The sequence below is a fragment of the Penicillium vulpinum genome (genome assembly GCF_028829585.1).
Source record: "Penicillium vulpinum strain IBT 29486 chromosome Unknown utg000001l_segment0_segment0, whole genome shotgun sequence".
In the NCBI taxonomy this organism is placed as follows: domain Eukaryota; kingdom Fungi; phylum Ascomycota; class Eurotiomycetes; order Eurotiales; family Aspergillaceae; genus Penicillium; species Penicillium vulpinum.
The window spans coordinates 7,417,765-7,439,827 of record NW_026643241.1 but is presented as its reverse complement, the minus strand read 5'-3'; the positions used below and the strand labels follow the sequence as shown (position 1 = coordinate 7,439,827).

General features: G+C 45.7%; 8 protein-coding genes across 8 annotated transcripts; 4 read left to right on the top strand and 4 right to left on the bottom strand.

The window, feature by feature from the left end:
* Nucleotides 1-3,420: 3,420 nt before the first annotated feature.
* Nucleotides 3,421-4,374, top strand: N7479_002654 (glycoside hydrolase family 16 protein; the record flags this gene model as incomplete). The annotated part of the gene is made up of 1 exon (XM_057250351.1): nucleotides 3,421-4,374. One exon carries the CDS (start codon nucleotides 3,421-3,423, stop codon nucleotides 4,372-4,374), a length of 954 nt encoding a protein of 317 aa, XP_057114783.1.
* Nucleotides 4,375-5,188: 814 nt separating this feature from the next.
* On the top strand, nucleotides 5,189-6,855 carry N7479_002653 (uncharacterized protein; the record flags this gene model as incomplete). Its single annotated transcript, XM_057250350.1, has 2 exons — nucleotides 5,189-5,218; nucleotides 6,196-6,855. The coding sequence occupies 2 exons, from the start codon at nucleotides 5,189-5,191 to the stop codon at nucleotides 6,853-6,855; spliced, it is 690 nt and encodes a 229-aa protein (XP_057114782.1).
* Nucleotides 6,856-7,818: 963 nt separating this feature from the next.
* On the bottom strand, nucleotides 7,819-9,944 carry N7479_002652 (Carboxylesterase type B; the record flags this gene model as incomplete). The annotated part of the gene is made up of 6 exons (XM_057250349.1): nucleotides 7,819-8,884; nucleotides 8,932-9,025; nucleotides 9,089-9,133; nucleotides 9,192-9,275; nucleotides 9,350-9,466; nucleotides 9,521-9,944. The coding sequence occupies 6 exons, from the start codon at nucleotides 9,942-9,944 to the stop codon at nucleotides 7,819-7,821; spliced, it is 1,830 nt and encodes a 609-aa protein (XP_057114781.1).
* A 558-nt stretch (nucleotides 9,945-10,502) lies between these two features.
* On the bottom strand, nucleotides 10,503-11,019 carry N7479_002651 (uncharacterized protein; the record flags this gene model as incomplete). Its single annotated transcript, XM_057250348.1, has 2 exons — nucleotides 10,503-10,893; nucleotides 10,967-11,019. 2 exons carry the CDS (start codon nucleotides 11,017-11,019, stop codon nucleotides 10,503-10,505), a joined length of 444 nt encoding a protein of 147 aa, XP_057114780.1.
* Nucleotides 11,020-12,429: 1,410 nt separating this feature from the next.
* N7479_002650 (uncharacterized protein) lies at nucleotides 12,430-13,284 on the top strand (the record flags this gene model as incomplete). Its single annotated transcript, XM_057250347.1, has 1 exon — nucleotides 12,430-13,284. The coding sequence occupies one exon, from the start codon at nucleotides 12,430-12,432 to the stop codon at nucleotides 13,282-13,284; it is 855 nt and encodes a 284-aa protein (XP_057114779.1).
* Nucleotides 13,285-15,451: 2,167 nt separating this feature from the next.
* On the bottom strand, nucleotides 15,452-16,117 carry N7479_002649 (AMP-dependent synthetase/ligase; the record flags this gene model as incomplete). Its single annotated transcript, XM_057250346.1, has 1 exon — nucleotides 15,452-16,117. One exon carries the CDS (start codon nucleotides 16,115-16,117, stop codon nucleotides 15,452-15,454), a length of 666 nt encoding a protein of 221 aa, XP_057114778.1.
* Nucleotides 16,118-16,225: 108 nt separating this feature from the next.
* Nucleotides 16,226-20,398, bottom strand: N7479_002648 (AMP-dependent synthetase/ligase; the record flags this gene model as incomplete). Its single annotated transcript, XM_057250345.1, has 5 exons — nucleotides 20,282-20,398; nucleotides 19,314-20,187; nucleotides 17,794-19,281; nucleotides 16,636-17,715; nucleotides 16,226-16,519 (listed from the first exon to the last, which is right to left on the bottom strand). The coding sequence occupies exons 1-5, from the start codon at nucleotides 20,347-20,349 to the stop codon at nucleotides 16,226-16,228; spliced, it is 3,804 nt and encodes a 1,267-aa protein (XP_057114777.1). The 5' UTR covers nucleotides 20,350-20,398.
* Nucleotides 20,399-21,267: 869 nt separating this feature from the next.
* Nucleotides 21,268-21,994, top strand: N7479_002647 (uncharacterized protein; the record flags this gene model as incomplete). Its single annotated transcript, XM_057250344.1, has 2 exons — nucleotides 21,268-21,343; nucleotides 21,402-21,994. The coding sequence occupies 2 exons, from the start codon at nucleotides 21,268-21,270 to the stop codon at nucleotides 21,992-21,994; spliced, it is 669 nt and encodes a 222-aa protein (XP_057114776.1).
* Nucleotides 21,995-22,063: the final 69 nt, after the last annotated feature.

The window sequence follows — 22,063 nt, the reverse complement described above, 5'->3', positions numbered from 1 at the left end:
AAGAAATTGGAGAAGATACTCTTCCTATACCGATTATAAAAAAGGAGCCTCTGGTAAGCCGTGATCCTATATATCTAGGGGTATTAGGGAAATCAGATAGCTAAATAAAGAGGTAAGGAGATACTACTTTTTAAAGGAACTAGGTAATTTCTCCTTTCCCTCCCTATTAAGCTTTACGACAGCCTACTGTCTTTAAATACTTCAATATTGTTGATATACTATAATAGCCCTTTCCGCTAGGTAATAGAGAATAAGGATACTCTAGGATCTTTGAGCAGCGCTTATATATCACCTTTAGCGCACTATCTTTGGTATAGGTAACTTAGTCGAAGTTACTCTATATATTTGAATTGCGATTTAAATCCTAGGAAATCTTACTTTTCTACCTATAGTCGGTTTATAGCTACTACTTAACCTATTCTTTATATACTATATTGTTATAAAGTATATATACCTTTCTCCGATCGGGGCTAACGCGAGTAAGAGAGTGTAGAATTGGTAGAAGGTTAGAGGGCCGAAGGAAGTTAGTATTAATAGTATCAAAAGGCTTAATTGTAAGCTAGCTACTAGATAGGGTTAGAACTCGAGAAGAGGGTATAAGATAGCTAAGGTTATCTATATCCGTATCGTAAAGAGTAGGTAAAAAGTTAGAATACTAGCTTTAGGATATTACGACCGAAAAGGGGAATACTATAGAGGTAAGGGGGAAAGGCAGAGAGAGTATATACTTATAAGAGAAGGGTATATAAACAGTAAACACCTTAGTCCTATAGTAAAGTAGATAGATCAAAAGGTATAAGCTATAATATTATTTAATTGGCTATATAAGCTCTATTTAAATAGGTCTAACCTAAGAGAACCTAATAGGACCTAACAGAACCTATTAAAACCTAAGAGAACCTATTAATAACCTATTAAAACCTAAGAGAACCTATTTATAACCTATTAAAACCTAAGAGGACCTATTTATAACCCACTCCCCCAGAAGATCCCTCAAAAATATTTTATTTACCCTCCTAGAAGAACTTTTCTAACCGCGGTCAGAGATAATAATATATACACCTACACCCCCCTAGAAGGGCTTTTCTAACCGCGGTTAGAGATAATAATATATATATCTACCCCCCCAGAAGGGCTTTTCTAACCGCGGTCAGAAATAATAATATAAACACCTACCTCCTAGAAGTGATTTTCTGACCGCGGTCAGAAATAATAATATATATACCTACCTCCTAGAAGTGATTTTCCGACCGCGGTCAGAAAATATAATTCGGAGTATATATAATAAGTTAAATATAAGAGAAGAGAAATATAGCTTTAATATAATATCAATTGTATATAAAATCAAATAAGAATAAGATATTTCTATTTATATTTATAGTTATCCTGTAATATATATATACTCCCCTCTACCACAAATATATATTTTCAATAGTCTACAGTCAATAAATACTTAAATTAATAGAACACCACTATACTATAATTAATATAAATTTTTATCAGTAATCAATATAATACAAAGCCTATTAGCTTTAAATTCAGGGTAATTATATAAATTTTCCAACTTAATATTGTGATAATATAGCAATATTTGATAAACAAACCAGAACAGCTATAAAAAACAGTAATTTATTTAAATGACTTAGTATTGTTATAAACGCCAAGACCTATCTTTTATACAAAAATAGGTTCAAATAGGTTATTATTGGGTTATTGGGTTTAACCCATTGGGTTTTAGGTTGGGTTGGGTTATAGAGGGCAGAACCCAAAACCCAATGGGTTGGGTTTTGGGTCGGAGACTCCGACCCAAAATGGGTTCTGCCGAAGTCTACCCGTGGGTACGCCCGTGGGCACGCCTATAGGAATATACCTAAACGCCTATCTTGAGTTACAATCGAAGGATTTAAAACTCCCAGAATAATAATATAAGTCTTTGAGTGATATAATTGACAGAATTTAGTGATATAAGCTTATAAAATAAGAATTATACTAATTATCTTTCGATCTACCTATAAGAAATATACCAGAGTAAGAGATAAAGTAGAATCTATAAGTAGTATTTTACTTATAGAAAATGCTAGGTATATACCACTGACTTGAATATATATCTTCAAGCTGTTACAGTATAATTTGATAAGTTAATAAAAATACCACACAATATAATGTATTTCGATTAAAATTTTATTCCAATTCGTATTATATATATACTAGTTTCTTATATATATAGATATTTCAGTAAAATTTATAGATATTGTAGATTAAAACTGCCATTTTATATAGAGTTGGCAAAATAGGTGTAAATAACAGTTATTTATTATACAAAGTCAGCGAGTTATACGTCTATTTTGGGTGACTTTATACAATAGTGGGCATCGTGGGCATGCCCGCCGTGGGTATACCCGTGGGCCTTGGGCGTTATGGACGGGCACTCGAAAATCCAAATAGCCCAAGGCCCACTGTGGACGGGCCTTGGGCACCTCCTAGGTGCCCATGGACGGGCGATGTCGCAGTCTAGTTGGAAGTAGTAACTATATTGTTACGAAGTAGGTTATCATTAACTACTGCCGGAGCTTAGCGATCATATGGAAGAAGGATTTTTCATTAAGGCCAAGCGACCTCTGGAATGCTTCGCACTTGTACAACATAATAGATGCTCTATAACTAGCGAGTTAGTTAGTCAGGTATAGTTAGCTAACGTATTTCATATACGAGCTGCGCAGTCGAAACACCATAGTAAAATCGATGTATACTACACTTATATCTCCACAACCAAACGTTTTTTATTAACAGTAGTTTGCCGATAGAGATTGATAAGAATTTTTAGTAGTATACATCAATTTCGAGTGGATTAAAAACCTGCATTATTATGGTATCGAAAATTACGTCTCTAAATCCTGTGAATTTATATATCTCAGTCATGAATTTCTTAACCTTGCTTAAATTCCCCCAAACTCCTAAAAGGAGCAAGATTACATGAAAAGCATTAGGCTATAAGGAAAAGTTCGCAAAGACAAGCATTGTTGAGATATCTAGTTGTAATTTATCGCATTTACTATGGGTATCGGACTGCGCAGCTCGCTTGTGTGCGCAGCTCGCATGTGAAATACGTTACATAGTAACTAGGCACTACTACTAGTAGTACTATACTCTGTAGGCTAGTCCATGGAGGAATAATATGGGCACTGGCTGGATATTTCCAGCCTCAAGAAGAGAGCAATATTTCCCGAAATACGATGGCGAAAGGATGCGGAAGGGAATTTTGAGGAGTATACTCCGTACCTACTTTGTACCTAGAAGTCGATCTTTTCGGGATATCCACAATATGACGTCAGCTTTGCTTACTGTTTTTTTTTTCCATATCTTCCGAGGTTTGTTACTTGTGCAACCCTAACTAACATCCATACCGAGGTCGTACTCAACATGCCATTCAGACAGGCACTTCAGGGCATTATAGATAAGGCAGAAAAGGCCTGGGAGGAAATCAGCCATCAGGCCCCTCAGCCCGCACCGTCATACAACAATCCTCCCCCACCGCCTATTCCAACCTCCAGCAAACCGCCACTAGCTTATCAGGAACAGCCCTTGCAACCCCAGATCTACTGGAGGCCCAATCTACACCCTGAAGTACCGGTGTCCTACAACTTTGAACACCAACAGGGTCAACATGGATGGGGCAACAATGAGTCGCAGAATTATATCGACAGTCCGCAAAACTCATTCCATTCAACCCAGGGCGATGCGGTGATCGTGCGCGCTCTGATCAATCATGGGCATCCCGATCCTGCCCAGAAGTTTACCAGCGCCAGACTGTCGAGTCTCCAGACCCTCGGCCGACCACGTGGCTGTCTGTCGGCCATAATTACGGCACCGGTGGCCCGAGGTATCTGGCCTGCCTTTTGGCTGCTGCCTAAAGACCCCTTCAAGTGGCCCGAGGATGGCGAAGTCGACATAATGGAAGCGTGGAACGGCGATGCTGTCAACCACACTTGTCTGCATTGGGGCCACTTCAACGGCGAGGACTGGAACAAGCATCGCGTTCTCGAAACTCCCATCCCTAACATTAGCTCGCCGTCGGGGGTGAGGTACGATTTTATCTGGGACGAGGACGAAACAACGGGCGGGGGGCGCTTGGTCTGGTTGATTGATGGCACGCCCATCATGAGGGCCGAGAAGCCTCCTGGCACGAGGAAGATGAGTGAGTTCAGAATCCTTATCAACATCGCTGTTGGAGGAAATGTTTGCCAGGGAACTATGCCCAGCGATGGATGCTACGATACAGTGGTTCGTGAGTTGGCAATGTGGGACGCGCCGCCTGGGGGCTGGAACGAGTTTGATACGGCTTGGAGGGATTCCAAAGATGGCAATACCATGTAACGAAAGGGAGGAAATTTACATTGCAAAGTAACTCAACTATACCCACATCCCCTATTTTCTACAAGAAGTATCTCTGACTAGGCGAGTGAGAGTCATATAGTGGAAATTAATCATTTAAACAAAATTTTCAAACGATAAGGTTATAGTAGTAGCGATATAACGAACGAATAAGGCTCTAATCGAGGAAGTTACTAGAGCTAAGCGAGCTCTATATAACGGAGAAATAATATAAAGAAGATCTACCTAGAGAGACTCGGATTAGGCTCTACCTTTAACGGAATTTATAGTCTATAAATTCGAAATATCGGTTCGAACGGAGCTGCACTAAGGGAAGTTAACTAAACTTCTAGATCCCCTAGTCTTTACCAACAGAAAGAACCTACTATTTAAGGAATAGGAAATATAGATTAGGAATAAGTTAGAAGCTAATACCGATTATTTCCTAGTGGCTATACTCTAGATTTCCTATATTATTAGTCGATACAGAGGAGAGTGAGACCTCCCCAGGTCTTATCCCCAGTAAGGAGGAGGATTCGCCAGTCAGCGGTAAGGAAATAGAAGCGGGAGATATATATCTAGCTAGTCTACAGGCCTAACCTCTTCTTTATCAATAGAATTCTTTACGACACGCACCTACTGTTTGACTTAAGTCTTTCTCGTCAACTGGCGACTCCTGGTAGCCGGCACTGTCTTAGTAACCCTGCACCTGGCAAGAACCGGGTAGTTGGTTACCTCGACTAATAAAACGAAAAGAAAAACGACAGGGAAAAAAAGAATGGGCCCGAGCCCGGGATTGAACCGGGGACCTCGCGCAATGTTGCTTTGGGTGAACCCCTGGGCGGCTGTTAGTAAATTGAAGTATGATTCGCGCTTAGTAGCAACCTCAATTGATCCAATCCACACTTCAACTTACTAACAGCCGTCCAGGGGTTCACCCAAAGCAACATTGCGCGAGGTCCCCGGTTCAATCCCGGGCTCGGGCCCATCCTTTCATTTTTTTTTCCTTTCCTGTGAGCCACCTAGTGCCGAGGGGAACGCTCAAGGCAGTATGCTCTCTGGCATACGGGTCGATTCAGCAGTCGTAATCCAGCTTCATACCTTCCACAGCCTACAAAGCAAACCGGGAACAGTTGCAGAGCCGTATAATGACTGAACAGGTCATTACCACGTCGCTACGCAAAGGCCGGGGGTGGAACGAAAAGATATTCCGCGAAGTCTGGGGCCAGGAATCTCATCTTATCCGTATAAGAGGCGGCCCAGCTTGTCTCGGTATAGTGACCACACAGAAAGCAGCGCCGAATCCGATAACGGGCATAGAGGAGGCGAACGACCCCCTGGAACATGCCGACGGCCTCCCAGCCGGGCGGCGGAAGTCCCTAACCGCCAATATATACAAAGGGGGAGCGGCTAGCATGGGTTCGCTCCCTGGACAGCATCCTGTGACATACCACTCCAACCAGTTTAGTTAGCCTAGCGCCAGTTGAACGAATACAAAATTGAATTAAATATGTAACTTGGTGAAATCAAGGGTGTGTAATGTATATTTGATGGCCCCGGAATTTTGCGGTCCCTGCCTCCACAAGCATCCTAGGTAGTGCTTCAGAGGTTACAAATAGCAGATAGTTTACAGAATGACAATACACACTCCTACCGCTGACACCTCTCTTGGTTGACTTCCTGGTTCGCTGTGGTTTAGAAGAGGAACAGGAAGAGGAGCCAGAATACGAAGCAAACGACGAAACCGAAGAAAAAAGTGGTGAGAGCAACCAGGTGTCTAGTCAAGAAGCTAGACGAGATACCAATGAGGGTCGATCTGAACAGCCCGACGAGAATCTCGATCTTCGGACCCCAAGAGAGCGGTACTTTGAGCCACTATCCTCGTCCAGTGAATCTGATGATGATATCTACTTAATATCCGATGAAGATGAAGATCGAAGTCACGAGAATGAGGATAGCGATGACGACGAAAGCAGCGATAGAAGTGGCACCTTGAGGATCTTCTATGACGTTACCGACAGCGATGAATACGAATATCCTGGAAGATTGCAAATACAAAACCGCCCGGTCGGTCAGCATGTGGCGCGCCCTGTTCGGGACTTTGGCCTACATTCAACGGGAGAAGAATGCCTGGACCTGGAAAGGGTGCCGCTTGGCCTACAGTTTTGGGACAGCATGACACTAAACCTAGAAGGGGGACCTGGAAAGTATATGCGGTTTGATGCGTATGCTCGATATGGCTTTTTACTATGGGAAGAATGGCGGATGATTGAATTTGGGTTGTGGTCGAACAAACCCATTGAAGATATGTCTGTGATGTGGTCATCCCGTCTGGTGGGGGCTCTTCCGTCTTCACCCAACCCCCAACATCATTCAAATAGCCTTCAACATCACTTGGCCTTTTTTCAAACACAGTGGAACTACCTACCCCAAAACCGTCGTTCCATTCTACCCACCTCCTTGGAACTCGGTAATTCCTACTGAGACTCTTTCCCCTTCTCACCCCGTTCTCACCTCTGTCACCTCGGTCCACAGAATTCTCACCTATATCACCCACACTCAGCCTAAGACAATTTTCCTTCGCCATTTGAATTTCCAAGGCACCTTGAGAATTGACCACGTAGAGTAATGGGCTGAAGTACGGCTGACCGGCCGGACGGGAAGCCCTGTTTTCCACACCCTATGGTCGGATGTACTTATTGCAGTATCAGTCAAACATATAATGTAATGATTCAAACGCATTTTTCAATGTATAATAGGATGATGTGCGATCTAAGCAGGTTCTTCGCAACCCTACATCATTAGTATTAGTATAGCTTCACTATAACTATGTAGGTAGCCCTAGAAACTGTCAGCAATTTTCTATCTTCGATACAGGGCTGGGATGGCCCACCCTGATAAGTGAATCTTACGATTAAGGGTTGACTGGCTTTGTCCTTCGTGTACTATCCTTAACGCATATGTGACAAGCTGGCCTAGAGGCATCCTGGGCAAGGTTGGTGCTCTTGACAAGTTAGCCATATCGGAGAGAAACAGCAAGTAGAAACTTCGCTTTTGCCTATATGAATACCGTCCGATGATTACATATCAATAACATTCCAACCTCGGAACGTTGTCGACCGTCGCGCTTTGCTGATCTGGTCTTGAGCAACACAACCCCTGAAAGGACTTACTGCTCGTAACTCCATAATCCCACCACAAGGCTACGGCATTGACGTCTAAGAAAGGCCTACGCTGGTAAATCTACTGACATGATTAATCATTGTCTGCGTTGGCGAAAGTTCGTCATCGCTCTCAAGTAAGACTCCGGACGTTGATAATTTCATGGAAATTGACTGACAAGGACATTTTGAATCCTATGTATGTATGTAGAGAGATGTATGCGTATGTAGGTGATCCTAACGGCCCTACCATAACCATCAGAGGGACGACAGTTGGTTCACTTCATCACACCCCTGCCTCCTCTCTAAATTGCTGCCCATTGAGAAATGCGCAGCGACTGAACAAATTTTCCCAGTGAAGTGCTTTCTCTGCCTCGGTCATGAGCTCCATGTCAGCTCCAATGCCTTCGCTGCATTTGGTGGACCCCGAGCCATGGGGACCACCAAACAGCTGTACTGAGATGTGACTAGGCACGTCGTCTGTTGGAGATTTCGAAGGGTCATCTGAGAATGCAGGCGGCCATGACTGGAGCCGATCATCGGCCTCATCAGGAGTGCCATGCACGAACTGGATAATCGTTCGACTGAAATCCCGACCTAGCGAAAGCTGAGAGTCCGAATTATCTGCACCGGCTCCTAGGTGGTCATTGCAGAACAGGTAGGGGATATCACTGAGATGAGCTACACCCCACATTGAAACACCCATCGAATTAAAGACTGGTGTGTATCTGGTTTCGTTGAACTCATACAGTCGCACCTGGGAGGCTCCCACACCCCCATTTTTGACGTACTGCCACGTGAAGTCAAGGACTGGGCAAGTGAACCAGATATCGCGGTTCAGCTGTGCAGCGCGATAGTACTGAGGAGAAATTTGGCCCTCATGCTCTGGCTTGATCATATGTTCGAAGTCCTCCAGAGGATACAGCTGTAGGAGCTTCTCTTTTGTAAATTCTGAAAGTTTGTGCAGCCATAGTCCGAAACTCCCCAGAACTTCGTCGTCCGTTGCAGTTGTCGGCAGCGCGTACCAAGCACCATCATTTGTGACCCAAGAACCTATTAGGGGTATTCCCTTAGTGAATTTTCCTGCGCGAGTCAACTGCGAGGGTCTATCTTGAATGAAGTCATTGTCGATCGTTGGATAAAAATACCCTTCTCCGAATGGTGGACGGGCAGCGCGAGCTGCAGTAACCGATAGGTTGGTTAGTTTCTCAAAAGGAACACCTCGAAGACACTCCAGTGTCTGTGAATCTTCGTTACCGCCACATCCTACTTGTTGTGCAATAGAAGCCGTGTTACTTGCGACCAGATCTGGCTTGCTGTTGAAATTCAGCCCTGGACCACCGGACATCATCCTAGAGCCAGATAAGCATTGAACAGTTTCGGATCTCGACTCACTTACACTCCTTGCTGGAATGGAACATTTTGGTCACCGCCAAATGCCGTTAGCTGCAGACCAATGTCACTGGCCCCCACGCTTTGTCCAATCACAGTCACTGGAAGATATTCTGTCAGCATACCGGTGCTTATGCAGGAAAGGAAACGGCGGTTGAGCATACCTCTGTTAGGGTCACCGCCGAATGACCCAATGTTATCACGAACCCCTGATTGCTCAACGATTCAGCGTTGCGCGATGACGTAAAAGAGCGTCAAAATACGTACATTCCAAAGCGGCACGTTGATCCCGAATCCCTGAATTTGTGTCTTTCGTTTCAATCATTGCCCCACTGGTTGCAAATCCAAAAACTAAACAGGAATCAGTAACCTATATGTGCACAGCCTTGGCACAAAGTTTCATAGACTCCTGATGCATGACTTACAGCCCAGGCGATAATTTATTCCAACATATACTAGCGGCAGCCCATCAGCAGCAGCTAAATTTACCAAGCCATCGGGCTCGTAAAGAATGTCGGAAGCCGAGCCCAAAGCATGGCCACCTACCTGCTCATTAGCGTCTTCGCAGCGTATTTCCTTACTAACACTCGACTGACCTCCATGGATCCAAACTGCAACTGGAAGTTTAGCATCCTGAGTTGTTCCTGCCGGTCTCGCAATCCTCAAACTCAGACAGTTTTCGCTAATGTTGGTCACCTTGCTTGTGAATGGAAGTATATCCCCTGTTGCTTGCGGACACCAGGCACCGGGCTGGGTGGCGTCAATGACAGATCCCTTCACAGGTCTCGTTGGAATAGGCGCTGCAAAACGTCGCCACCCTGTGGGTTCTTCTGCGTAGAAAATGTTTTGGAAATGCTCAATTCCAGCAGGGGACAGACTGCCAAGGTAAGTGATATCTCGTGTGGAGTCCACTACCTTTAGGATGGGACTAAGAGAAAATGTATCTAGAAGTTCCTGGTAATAGATAGCGACGATTGCCAGAAGCACGGCTACTAGGGACGCAAACAAGCGACTAGCCATAGCGGCGGGCAAGATGTTGTCAGGGGTCCAAGGTCTTGGCCCCTTAAAATGATATTATTCTTCAAAATGGGTGAGTGAGAAAGTGAGGAGAAAAGTCTCAGAGTCGATGAGGTGTTGGGGGGCCACCTGATGATAATGTTTACCGATGTAAGGCGGACGGTTTTTATTGCCAAGGTATTACATACATATGTAGGATCATGCATTGTTACCCTAGGTATGTTGATGTTTGCCTTCTATTGGGTTTGCTTTGTTTGCTACATAATGTCCGCGGGTCTCTCCACGGTGGGTAGCTGCTTTGTCCTGTCTCCATGGGAAACCCAACATTAGAAGGCCTTCAAGGGAATTATACACTTCTATCCTGGATTGTGCAAACGAGCTGTCACATTATTACTGTAATATTCTCGTGATTAGGCTGATCAATTCAAATTTAATTACTTGCTTCTTCTACTTCAACTAGTGTGACATGTACGGAGTAGTAATAGGGGATACAATTTCAGCTCGGACATGGATCTCCATATTCCACCCTTCAGCCTGATTCACATTATATAATCCTCCGATCTACCCCTGGCTAGCATAACTTGATGCCCGAGACTTGCCCACGTGTGAGCCATGCAATTTTGCTTCTTGGTCGTGGTGTGCACAGGACCCGGTTGAAGCGCTGAAACTGCTGAGGTGTACCTTGCCGTCGTTCGTCGATGACGATATAGAATGTCCAAGTAGACCAAACTCGACATCCTTTGGCCGACCAAAACGGCGGTACATAATATCGCGACACCGACCAAGAACAGGCCCAAAGACTGGCATGCAACAAACGATCATAGCCACATTGACCTCGATCTCCGACCACAGGATGAAAAGTGTGAAATCGGCAATAAAATCAAGGTTATCATTCTTGTCATAAGACGTCACGAGATAGATGTATGTCCTCGCAACTCCTGCGCCGATCGTGCTGTGAGAGTTGAAGGTTAGCATCTGGCCTCCCCATACCAACTCTCAACGGAATGAAGCGAGAGTGAACATACAATATTCCAACCATAAACACACTGGTAACCCCAATCTTCCTCTTAACAGACATTTTCAACCTCCAAATGATTGGCACAGGCATAAACATAATCACAAAATCCGTCAGCAAATCCGTCCCACAAAATACCGTCAGCATATTTAGCGTATCCGTACACTGGGTCAAAAAGAACCCGATCGGGGCCCAATTCCAATCCCAGTGCGTCCCGCACTGAAACAAAGTTGCGAAGAAGAAGGATATACTCCAAGCAGCGACAATCCCAATCATAACCCAACAGAACACCTGGAAAGAGCGAATTGGACTTATTATTCGCTTCCACAGGAATAATATGGAGATTTTGATCAATCCAAAGGCAATCTTCTCTGTTGTCTGGAAAGCATATTTGTATTTCTGGACCAGGACTTCGAGCGCGCTGTGTTGGGGCCAGTTGTTCACAACTATAGAATGACCGGTGATTGCGCCCTGTATTAAACCCGAGAGGAAAATTCCATTGAGAGCGATGACGAAGAACTGCTCGCCTCAATATCAGTATAGCGCTACTGTAAATCTTGGGGTAGATGATGGTTGCTGTATATTAAGGGATGGACACACAAGAGAAGCCAGCGCAAACCAGTCATCTGGACCTAGAGGAACTTTCGACACTCGTCTAGAATAGAAGCGGAGTGTTACTGCGGATATCGCTGTCAGGAAGAATATCGATGTCATGACTATTAACCCCGGTCGGTCGCTGACGAGGGGGAGGGTGCGGTGGTATGCCATTACTGGCCGCTTTTCGTCGAAATGCGCTTGGGCTGTAGTTTTCCTCTAGAGCGCTATTGTACAGTACAATAAACGTCGACGTATTTTGAGACGCGGGGCGAGGAAAATACGTCGAAATATCCCTCAAGCACTGAGGATAGCGGAGTCAAACAAGTCTAGCCAGCAAGAGACCTAGTTGATGATGATTTCAAAATGGTCGCTGATCAGCTAAGGGGTGGCGACATGACACATATCCCCACCGAAGATTAAACATGTGCTACTAACTACAAGTCTCGAAGGGATAGAGGGAGTCAAGTCACCATGTGGCCAAATACAGAAATCGAGCACACATACTGTTTGGATTCCGCTGATAGAACTGGGTAGCAGTTATGCTGATCCGCTAAGGAATGGCTACAGGTTGTACAAAGACTAGGGAGGCATCCATGCATGGATATGTTGCACGAGCTGTGTGTGCTTACTCGATTGAGTGGCTTACAGCCAAGGGTGACCAGGAAGGGGAGGGGGAAAAGCCGAGGTGGTTTAATTTGGAATATGTCGGGTCAATGCTTTCGAGTAACCGCTGCGGGACGTGTGCTGCAGAATGCCAGGGGGGTACGTGGTTTGATTTAGGAGGACTGTAGAATTTTTTGACAATTGTAATCCACTAATCTATGTTGTAGTTTTACGACCCTTCAGCTCTAGGGATCAATCGCGGAAGAGCCTACAATGGCGATACTACTAGAGAATAAGGAAGAATGTTCTGGTCTTCTCAACGATATTAATGAGACCATCCAGGATCCAGACACACCTGCAGATGGTGCTAGGAATTCGAAGCCATACAGACGTCGATTCCTCATCTTAATTCCTATCCTATCTCTATCTCTCATTACCAACATAATCACCCTTTCCATCATCCTCTCGAGCCCCAAACCCCATCAAGCCCCATCAAAATACGCCAACCTTCACCTCACCCACACAGAACCTTATGTTCTCCTAACCGACTACTCCTCTACCAACACCACCTTCACCGACACCCTCTGGCACTCGATAAATATCGACAGCGGCGTTGTCGCTCTCTCCGACTCCTTCGCTGCATCCCACAATCTTCGCACAGCGCAACGTTTTCCTTGGGATACCACCAAAGGAATATACATCCTACATGGCTTTCACAACCTGCACTGCCTAAAGATTATCTCCATCAGTCTTTTCGAGTTTCAGAGCAACCGGACACAGTCAAGACCCTGGCACCATATCGCACATTGTCTGGACGCGTTAAGACGACAGATTCTATGCGACGCAGATGATACACCCAGGGCCACAGAGAGGAGGGTCGAGGTCGTTAGTGGGGTCGGGCAGCATCGGGTTTGTAGGGATTGGGGGGAGTTGGAAAGTTGGGCGAAAGCCCATACAGCTTGTTATAAGCGCCCCGAGAATCCGGGAGATGAGGTTGGATTGAAGAGGTTCATGCACTGTCCGGAGGGGAGCGGATATGTGGTTGATGAGGGGTATGTGCCTGAGGACGAGATTTTGGTCGGGTTGCCCGAAGAGTCGATTGCGACGGATGTGACTCGTGAGGTCTAGAAGGAGTATGGTTGTGCTTGCGGTAAAGGCCGGTTGAATTGTTACGTAAAGGAGATCTTTTGTATAGAGAAACTTGTATAGCAAGAAAAGGCTGCAATTTGTTTTGCTAATGATCTCACGAGCGAGAAAAAGATGCCTCACAGATCTGAGGTGCTCAAAAATAAACCTTCTGGGTTCGCCAGGGAAGAAGAACATTCTAAAACCCGTCTGCGACATACACGTCCTCGCTATTCCCCTTGGCATCTCCGTTGTCTTCTCTGGAAACCTTGACTGATCTGGCGACCGTACCAACTTGATAATATTCGTTAGCTCAGTCCGAGTATAGTACGTGTCTCTCCACGGGATATACCTACTCTCAGTGGTGGGTGCAGCCAATGCCATGGCACCCAGGAAGGTAAGGAGGAGAAGGTATGCACGCATGCTGGGTGGTTGGGGCCTTTTTTTCGTTATTGTAAAGAGGGTGATAGAACAATCAACGAGGATGTTTCGAAAGTTGGAGATTGCTTTAAATCTGTAAACAGTGGCCTAGAGAAATCCAATGTTTTTAAGAGATAGCTACTCGAGAACATAAGGAAAAAGTGCCATAAATATAGTAGTTTGCTTACCATCCATAGTACCACATAGTACTACATAAGGTCCAACCTGTATGCATGCCGATCAGCCAGTCAAGGGTTTCCACATCGATCTCACCCCTCCCCTAACTGCAGGTGACTGATACAATAGTAGTAGTAACCCTAAAATATATGCAAGGTATGCTACGCCTTACACCATCTTAGCGCCTATACCCTTGTAAAGCTGATACTGATGAGAAGTGCTAGAATCCCATGGAGTAGAAGGGCGCGCAAATAAACATTATATATTATTGAGAAGCAAAATCCCGCATTATACACGATCTATCACAGCACTAACAGCCCATTTCAAACCGAACTAGATATGCAGGCCTCCGTCAAGTACTGACGCAATCTCTCTTGACCGCTATGATCAACACTGCAGCGTAGGCTAGCCCGGCACAGCCCACGCTGACTGTGTCTTAGGGGCTTAATATGGCTCCCACTAGCAAATCCCTGTAAGCAGGGTGCAGGGATACACTGACCTAATTAGTCTTGTGTTGTAGAAAGTCATTCGAGCTTGCCCACTTTCAAATAGTACTTTTCCTTTCAACTCCATCGTCCTCACAATGTGAATTCGCCGTTTTCTTCTTACCGTGCTCTTGGTTTACTAGACAATAATGTTGATCACTGCGAAACCACACGTGTATAAGCCTCTCTCAAATCCCAACGAGCACTCAAACGGAGAAGAGGAGCCTCAATCCCATCTCACAAAGCCATTGACCAAACAACTTACAATCACACATATCCTATACTTCGTTCTGTCTCTTATAACTGCATTCATATTAGGGGTATTACTCACCCTTTATATCTTCAATACAACCACAACACACAGTTATGGATCTGGGACTCTTGAAAACATACGAATAGCTCCTCAAATTTCCCTGCCCCAAATTGCAGGCGAATTCAAACATAAATCCCCTTTCTCAAAAGAACCACCACGGGAAGGGAACGTCTCGGAACCGATATGGGATGCGTTAATACCTAGTACGTCTTCATTTGCCTTTGTATCACCTCCTCATATCAGAATATACCACAAGATATGATAGTAACATAGTCCACAGATGGCCTGGGCTACTTCATCCCCCCAACCGCAGACACCTCGAAGTCAAAGTCCTCTTCTGTGGTAATCCCCTCCGCCTTTCACCAACTCCACTGCCTCTACCTCCTCAGGCGAGCCTATTACACCGCCGTACCCGACTCAGACCTCCAACGCTTTGACTTCGGCCGGAACCGCTCTGTCCATGTAGCACATTGCTTTGATTACCTTGCCCAGGCGATTACCTGTTCGGCGGATAGTACGCTTGAGCCGGCAGTGGATAAGGAGCATGGGTTTTTGGGGGCCGGGTTTGCGAGACGATGTTGGGATTTTGAGTACTTGAAAAATTTTGTGGAGGGTACGAGAGTGTTCAATGCGACTGGATTTTTGGCCTGGGGGGCTGGGAAGGAGGGGAAGGTTGATTTGGGGTGATGGTTTGATTTAGAAAAAATTAAGATCTGGAATACTGATCTGGAGTACTGACATGTTTCCACTTTCATTCAACGATTATAGCCCTCAACTAAACATCAACACTTCGCATGGCAAAATACTGATCACTAGTATATGGTGGAACTTCGGACATATTATCAAGGTCTGTGTGGATATCCGCAAGATCCAAACCACGTGTCAATCCCATGAGCACCAACATGATAGAATGCTGAACCTTATCGATTTTCATTGCTTCGTAGTTCGCATCGTCATATTCAATGCGTAAGAACAGGGAACCATCTTTCCGAGCACAAAATTCCATCATCAAGTTGAACTTTGCGCCCTGACACCATGTCATCAGTGGTGCTATCCCGGGAACGCCGAGACCATGGTTTACTCGATAATCATGAAATGTCACTACCGCCTCAATAAAAGGGATGTTAGGGTGGTCTGGATGAACGCTAAAATGATCCAACAAAGCATGCCATGGGATCGTGTGGGAGAGAGAATCTCGGCTGGATTGTTGTGTATCGCGTAAATAGGTGATTCCTGTTCCACCAGCAGGAGCATTGACGAGGACAGGTAAAGGCTCCAGAAACAGGCCAACTACATCATGATCATCCAATCCTCGGTTGAGAAACGGCGCCCCCAATACCACTGGTTGATGTGAGGGTCTATTCTCACGCAGGCATAGTGAAATAGCGGCGAGACAGAGCTGATGAAATGTAACTCCGTGCCGTATACTGTATTCTGTCATGTTGGACATGACCTCTTGGGGGAGCCTATACACCCGGGATGCTCCATTGAATGTGGTTCGATTCGGAGTTGGATACAAAGGTAGACCACGCAGAGAAGCTTCCCAGAACTAGACGTCCTCTGAAGCAGCGGGTTGATTCCAGCGTGTGATATCACCATATCGTCTGGTCACTGGTGGAAGGCGGCCCCCCTTGACGTGCAGTTCTACCTCTCGTAGGACTATCTGTAAAGATGTCAGATCAAGGATTATGTGAGAAGCAACCAAGATAAGCAGATCCAGGGAGAGATAGACGCGGATTGGAACATCTTTGGAGAGATCAAACTGATCATTGATCGTTTCTTGGATACCAATATCCGAGACGTAGCGGACTTTGGGACATGAACTACTCATAATCCGAACTAACTGCGATCCTTGTACGCAATAAAGAGACCGGAATATGTCATGTCGCGCAAGGACAGTATTCCATGCGTCAGTCAAGTTGGCCATGTTAACTCCCTTGTCCAGGTGACAAAGTTTACGTTAAAGGCGGTTGATCCTTTACAAAAATTATACTTCTGCCACCACTCTACCTCAATTGGAGATGCATTGCTGTGTCTCAATGAGGAAAGACTTTGAGCTGCGTCCTTCGTGCCGTAATCGGAGACATTTTCTGTATGACATGAAAATAATGCCACCTGGTCTCGGAGATGGGGGAAATTAACGACTTGGAGGGTACCAATGTTCTTCGAGAAGGCAGTGGACAAACGGTTTGCCAATTCCAGCTGCTCAATGGAGTGCCCTCCCATGTGGACAAAATGATCGGTATCATTGACGGGTTGATTAATGTCAAGTTTCAAGACCGTACGCCAAATGTCGATGATTTTGCTGCGAATATCTTCGAAGGGAGGTGAGGCGACAGGCCAGATGCGTTTGTTTAAACAAGAAGTGAACATGTCCGCAATAGCCGTGTAGTCTGTCTTCCCTCTATTCGTCATAGGAAACACACAAACAGCCCTTATCGGGCCAGGGATGGCGTATGAGGGTAGCACATCCCGCAGCCTCAGTCGAAAGTCATCAATGTTAATGTCTTCTGGTTTAACGAGCGCAACAAGAGTATCATCTACACGCGCAAGTGCAACTGCGGTAGCTAAAGAATATCCCCGGAGTATGCGAACTTCTAGGTCGTTGAGATCCAAGCGAAAACCACGCAGTTTAATCTGTCTGTCTGCTCGCCCAAGAAGCGCAACCTCTCCACGTGTTGTCCAGTATCCTCGGTCTCCCGTCTTGTACATATTCTGCCCTGGTCCAGAGCACACACTGTCTGTGAAGAAACTGGCCCCAGTCTCATCTTGACGCCCGATATAGCCACAAGATACTTGGATTCCAGCGATATAGACATCTCCAGTCATTCCTGGGAGGATAAGATTGCGATGAGGATCTAGGATGTAGATTCGGACGCATCGAGTTGGCTTTCCGATTTTAATTGGATCTCCTGGATATATCTGCGCGTAGGCTGCTCCGATACTGGTCTCAGTCGGGCCATACATATTGTATGTTGGAATAACAGATGCCCATTCATCGGCGATTTCTCGTACGAGAGGCTCCCCTAATAGCCAGATCTAAGGCAAATATTGCTGATATTAGCATAATTCTTTTGACTCCGTTGAAGAAATACATGAAAATTGTGGTAGGCTCACCGCGCGCAGATTTTGGTAATTGATTGAATCCAACATACGAGCGAGAGAAGGCGTTAATAGAGCGACATCTGGACACTTTAGATTATCAAATAGATCATTCGAATCGTTCAAGATCAAGGTTCCACCATATGATAGAGTAGAAAAGATTTGGTGAACACTGCCGTCAAACGCAGGAGACATCACTTGGGCAACCTTGCGACCCGGCTCTACCGTCATTCGGGCCACATAATCTTTTTCAAATCCCACGATCCCCCCGTGGGTGCATATAACCCCTTTGGGAAAACTAGTGGAGCCACTAGTAAAGCACATATAGGCATTAGCTTTAGGATTCACACTGCTGTGCCAACCAATTTTCGGCACCTGTGTGGCCACCATCTCGTCCACTGAGTAGAATATCTGACAAGAGGACGGTTTCGAGGTTTTGGAGGCCTCATCTGTAGCCAAGAATACACGAGCATTTGCTGTAGAACAAAACAAGTCGCGAAGCGCAGGAGGATAATTGGGATCCATGGGACAGTAAACACCTTGGGCTTTGACTACCCCCAACGCGGCCACAATCCAGTTGGTGGAACGATCAGCTTGCACGCAAACAACATCCCCTGGCGCAATGCATTTCAATAATTTTTGGGCCACTTTTTTGCTGCATTCGTCTATTTCGCAGTAACTCATCTCTGATGACCCTTTGATAACAGCCACACTTTGCGGTGCGCTTTGGCATTTCTCTGTGAACAAACTAACCAGCGTCTCACTCCCATATGACCTTGTTTTCTCTGATGCCCAGTTTCCAAATTCTGCGAGGGTTTGTCGTACTGAAGGGCCAATCAATTGAGTGAAAAAGGATTCTAGCTTCTGGTTCGGAATGAGAAGTGCCCCGATCACGGAGAGGAAGGCGTCACACATGTGGCGTATATCTCTATTATAGAATCGATCCTTGCTGTAGTTGAATTGCACCCTGTCTCTAGGTCCAACAAAGATCGCTACTGGAACCCCTGATTGTATTCTTGTGTGAGAGGAAAGTGAGTCTGGCGATTTGGGATTATCCGATTCGTAGTCGAATTGTATGGCCATGGCGGACGAAAAATTGCGGCTGAACCCATGCTCGGCCTTACTCCATTGATATTCAGAGAGCATGTTGAAGTTGTGGGACACATATTGGAGGAATTCCGATGCATATTGTTCCCGATCGATGTGTAGACAGATGGGCAACATATTCATCAAAGGGCCAACAGTCTCCAGTATGCCAGCGACCGGCAGATGTCTATTCGCCAACACGACACCAAATAGAATATTATTGCATGCAGTGTATTGAGATAGTACAAGAGCCCAGGCAGCATGGTAGACTATTGAAGGAGAAATGTTTTGGATGTGGCAGAAGTCATGCACCTTTCCCCAAGGTATCTTCTCAGTAACACGGCCTGCCGAACTACGCGCTGAATTGGCCTCAAAATCCGGGGAAGGCAGTAATAAGGCATCCTCTGTCGAAGATGGCTTGAAATATTTCTTCCAGAAAGATCTCGCACGGTCTGCATTGTGATCCTGATACCAGGCCAGCTCGTGCGTTGACGAGGCCCAAATCCATATCGCCAGAATTTATAACGCCGGGAAACTGCATTTTGGTTCAGGAAACGCCGGGGGTGATACTTCGCTCGACCTGCACCCCGGTTTGCATCGCCAATATTGAGGCCATGAGAATCTACCACAAACTGGGTACCCTCAGGGATAATGTAGTCCCCCACAATGCGCTGCGTTGGAGTAGCTTGGGGTATTGAAAAGGAGGCCATTGGTTTCAGTCGAGCAGTCTCGAGTATGGATGCCATTAGCATGGTGGAAGTCCCTGAAAGGTACGCTTTCCACTCATCATCATCCAGGTTCTCACGCACACGCCTTTCCTCTTGGCGGATCTCCTCCTGGACGCTTGGGTATGCCGCCAGAAACACAGGATTCCAGGAGAGATTGCCGACCGTAACATCCAAGTTAGCAAACAATGTCTCATCCATCGTGTGGAGGAATTCAAGCTTGGATATCTGGCCAGTCTGAATTTGCCTGTACATCTTCACAATGGGTGGTGCATCAGGCATTCCCAATTTCATCGCTCGCTCATATGCTTGGTCATTGAAGTCATTCCACAGAGCTTTGAATGTATTGAGAGTTTTGAGCCTTGCTCCTGGGATGAGACGCCCGATTGAATACCGAGCCAATCCACCAGCGAGACCATCTTTCCAAAGCTCATGGCGAAGCTTTTGCAGTTTGTCCAGATATCTCTCCATCTGTTCATCTAGCCGACCGTACAGGATATCTCCGAGGATCCAAAACGGGAGGAACATCAAATTTTCCGCAGGTTCAAGTATCATGCCGCTTCCTTGACCCTTCTCATTTTCAACATTCCGCATGTAACTCAATTAATTTGATGTAGCTGGGTGCTTTATGCTGACAGAAGGGCTCCACCACAGCTTCTTTTGCACGAGCCCAATCGTTTTGATTAAGCAACCCAAGGCATTTTCCGAGAAGCTCCCCGACTACCCACCCAGAGTTCATGTTGACACCCTTGAGATGCATGTTAGAGTCACGGAAGACCACCTGAATGTCCTCGGGGCGGCTTAGAACACTATTTTGTAGACAGACATACGTCAGCACCCTGTAAGTTTTGCCCATCGAGTGTCTTTACTTTCATCTCTGGTGTCAACCCACTCCAAATTCGAAAAACCGGCCCGTAATCCTCTCTCCATTTTTGGCCTAGAGTTTCTCCATTGAGAAACTTGCCCACATTTCCTTGGCCGTTGAGAGATATATATGGGCAGGTTGGAATGGTTCTACTACCGTCTCTAAACCTGATAGGGTACCGTAGTTGTAAATATATCTTCACAAGTGTTAGCTTTGAAGCGCAAGAAAAAGGATAATTGAGCCATCTCACATTGATTATAGAGGATAATATCCGATTTGATAGCGTCCCCTCCCGAGGAGCTTGATGGAAAAAGGCCACCAGCAAAACGAATAATAGAGCTAGGAGGATCATAGTGTAATTTGGGAATTAAATGAGCTCTCTAGGATTCAATTTATCTCGAGCAACCTTAAGGGGATGATCGGTGAACATCCTCTGGTCCGGGTGTAACAGAGATTCCAAACAATGCCGATTCAAGTAACGTGGTCGTACATATTTGTTTGTAGATTTAATATACGCCGCCGCCACAGGAGCATTCCACCAGGCGCTTGTCTGATCGGTATATTTACATTCACATTCAATGTTTATTGTAATGAAAATTTGCTCGTTTGCCTTTTTTAAGTTCCTCTCCTTCAGGTCCTATACAAATTATTATCCCGGGTCATAGGAAGATGACCGCTCCAACTGAATCATCCATTTTTGTCCCTTCGGATATTGGCCCTATCTGGCAGGGACCAAAGGGAGAATATTATCTCGCACATCACGAGGAAGAGGTCGCGCGTCTTGCCGCCTAGCATGAAGTATTTCTACAATCGATGGGGAGGCTAGTGGTTGCCCCCGTCGATCTAACTCGCCCAAAGCTCCGTATTCTCGATAGTGGGACTGCTGATGGTACGTTGACCCTGCTGCTAGTAACGGAAATATTCAAGCTTACCTTCTATTATGACAGGTCGGTGGCTTCTGGATTTGCATGCTTCATTGCCGTTCACATTAGGACACCAGTATATCGGAATCGACTCCCTCAGCAAGCTGTTCTCGACCAATCTCCCAACCCAGATAACTTTGAAAGAACAGCGAATTGATGCTACCTGGCCAATAGAATGGCAGGGTAGCTTTGACTACGTTCATCAACGCTTGGTGCTACCAGGATCGGAGTATATTACTCATCAGGAAACCGTGACAAACCTGTGCCAGCTGGTCAAGCCGGATGGATGGATTGAACTTATTGAACAGGATCATGACACCCCCAATCCGGGTGGGATGGTAAAAGCCGAGCAGTTAATCCGGGACATATTTACCCACGCTGGCTGTGGCTATGACTATCCCCACAAACTGCGCGAATACTTGAAGAATGCTGGAATGGAGGACGTTAACATTGAGATCTTTGAGGTTCCAATCGGCGTACTTATTCCTGACCCCGAACTGGCTGCCAAGAGCATCTGGCAGGTCCGCTCCGCTCTTGAGGGGTTCATGCCGACTGCCAGAGAGATTTTAAGGAAATACAACACTTTGAATAATGCTGACCAGGAACACAGGAATTAAATGTTCGTTACCTGCGGTGGAATTAGAGGACACACCGGCGATCACTGAGCGAGAGCTCAATCGCGTTGG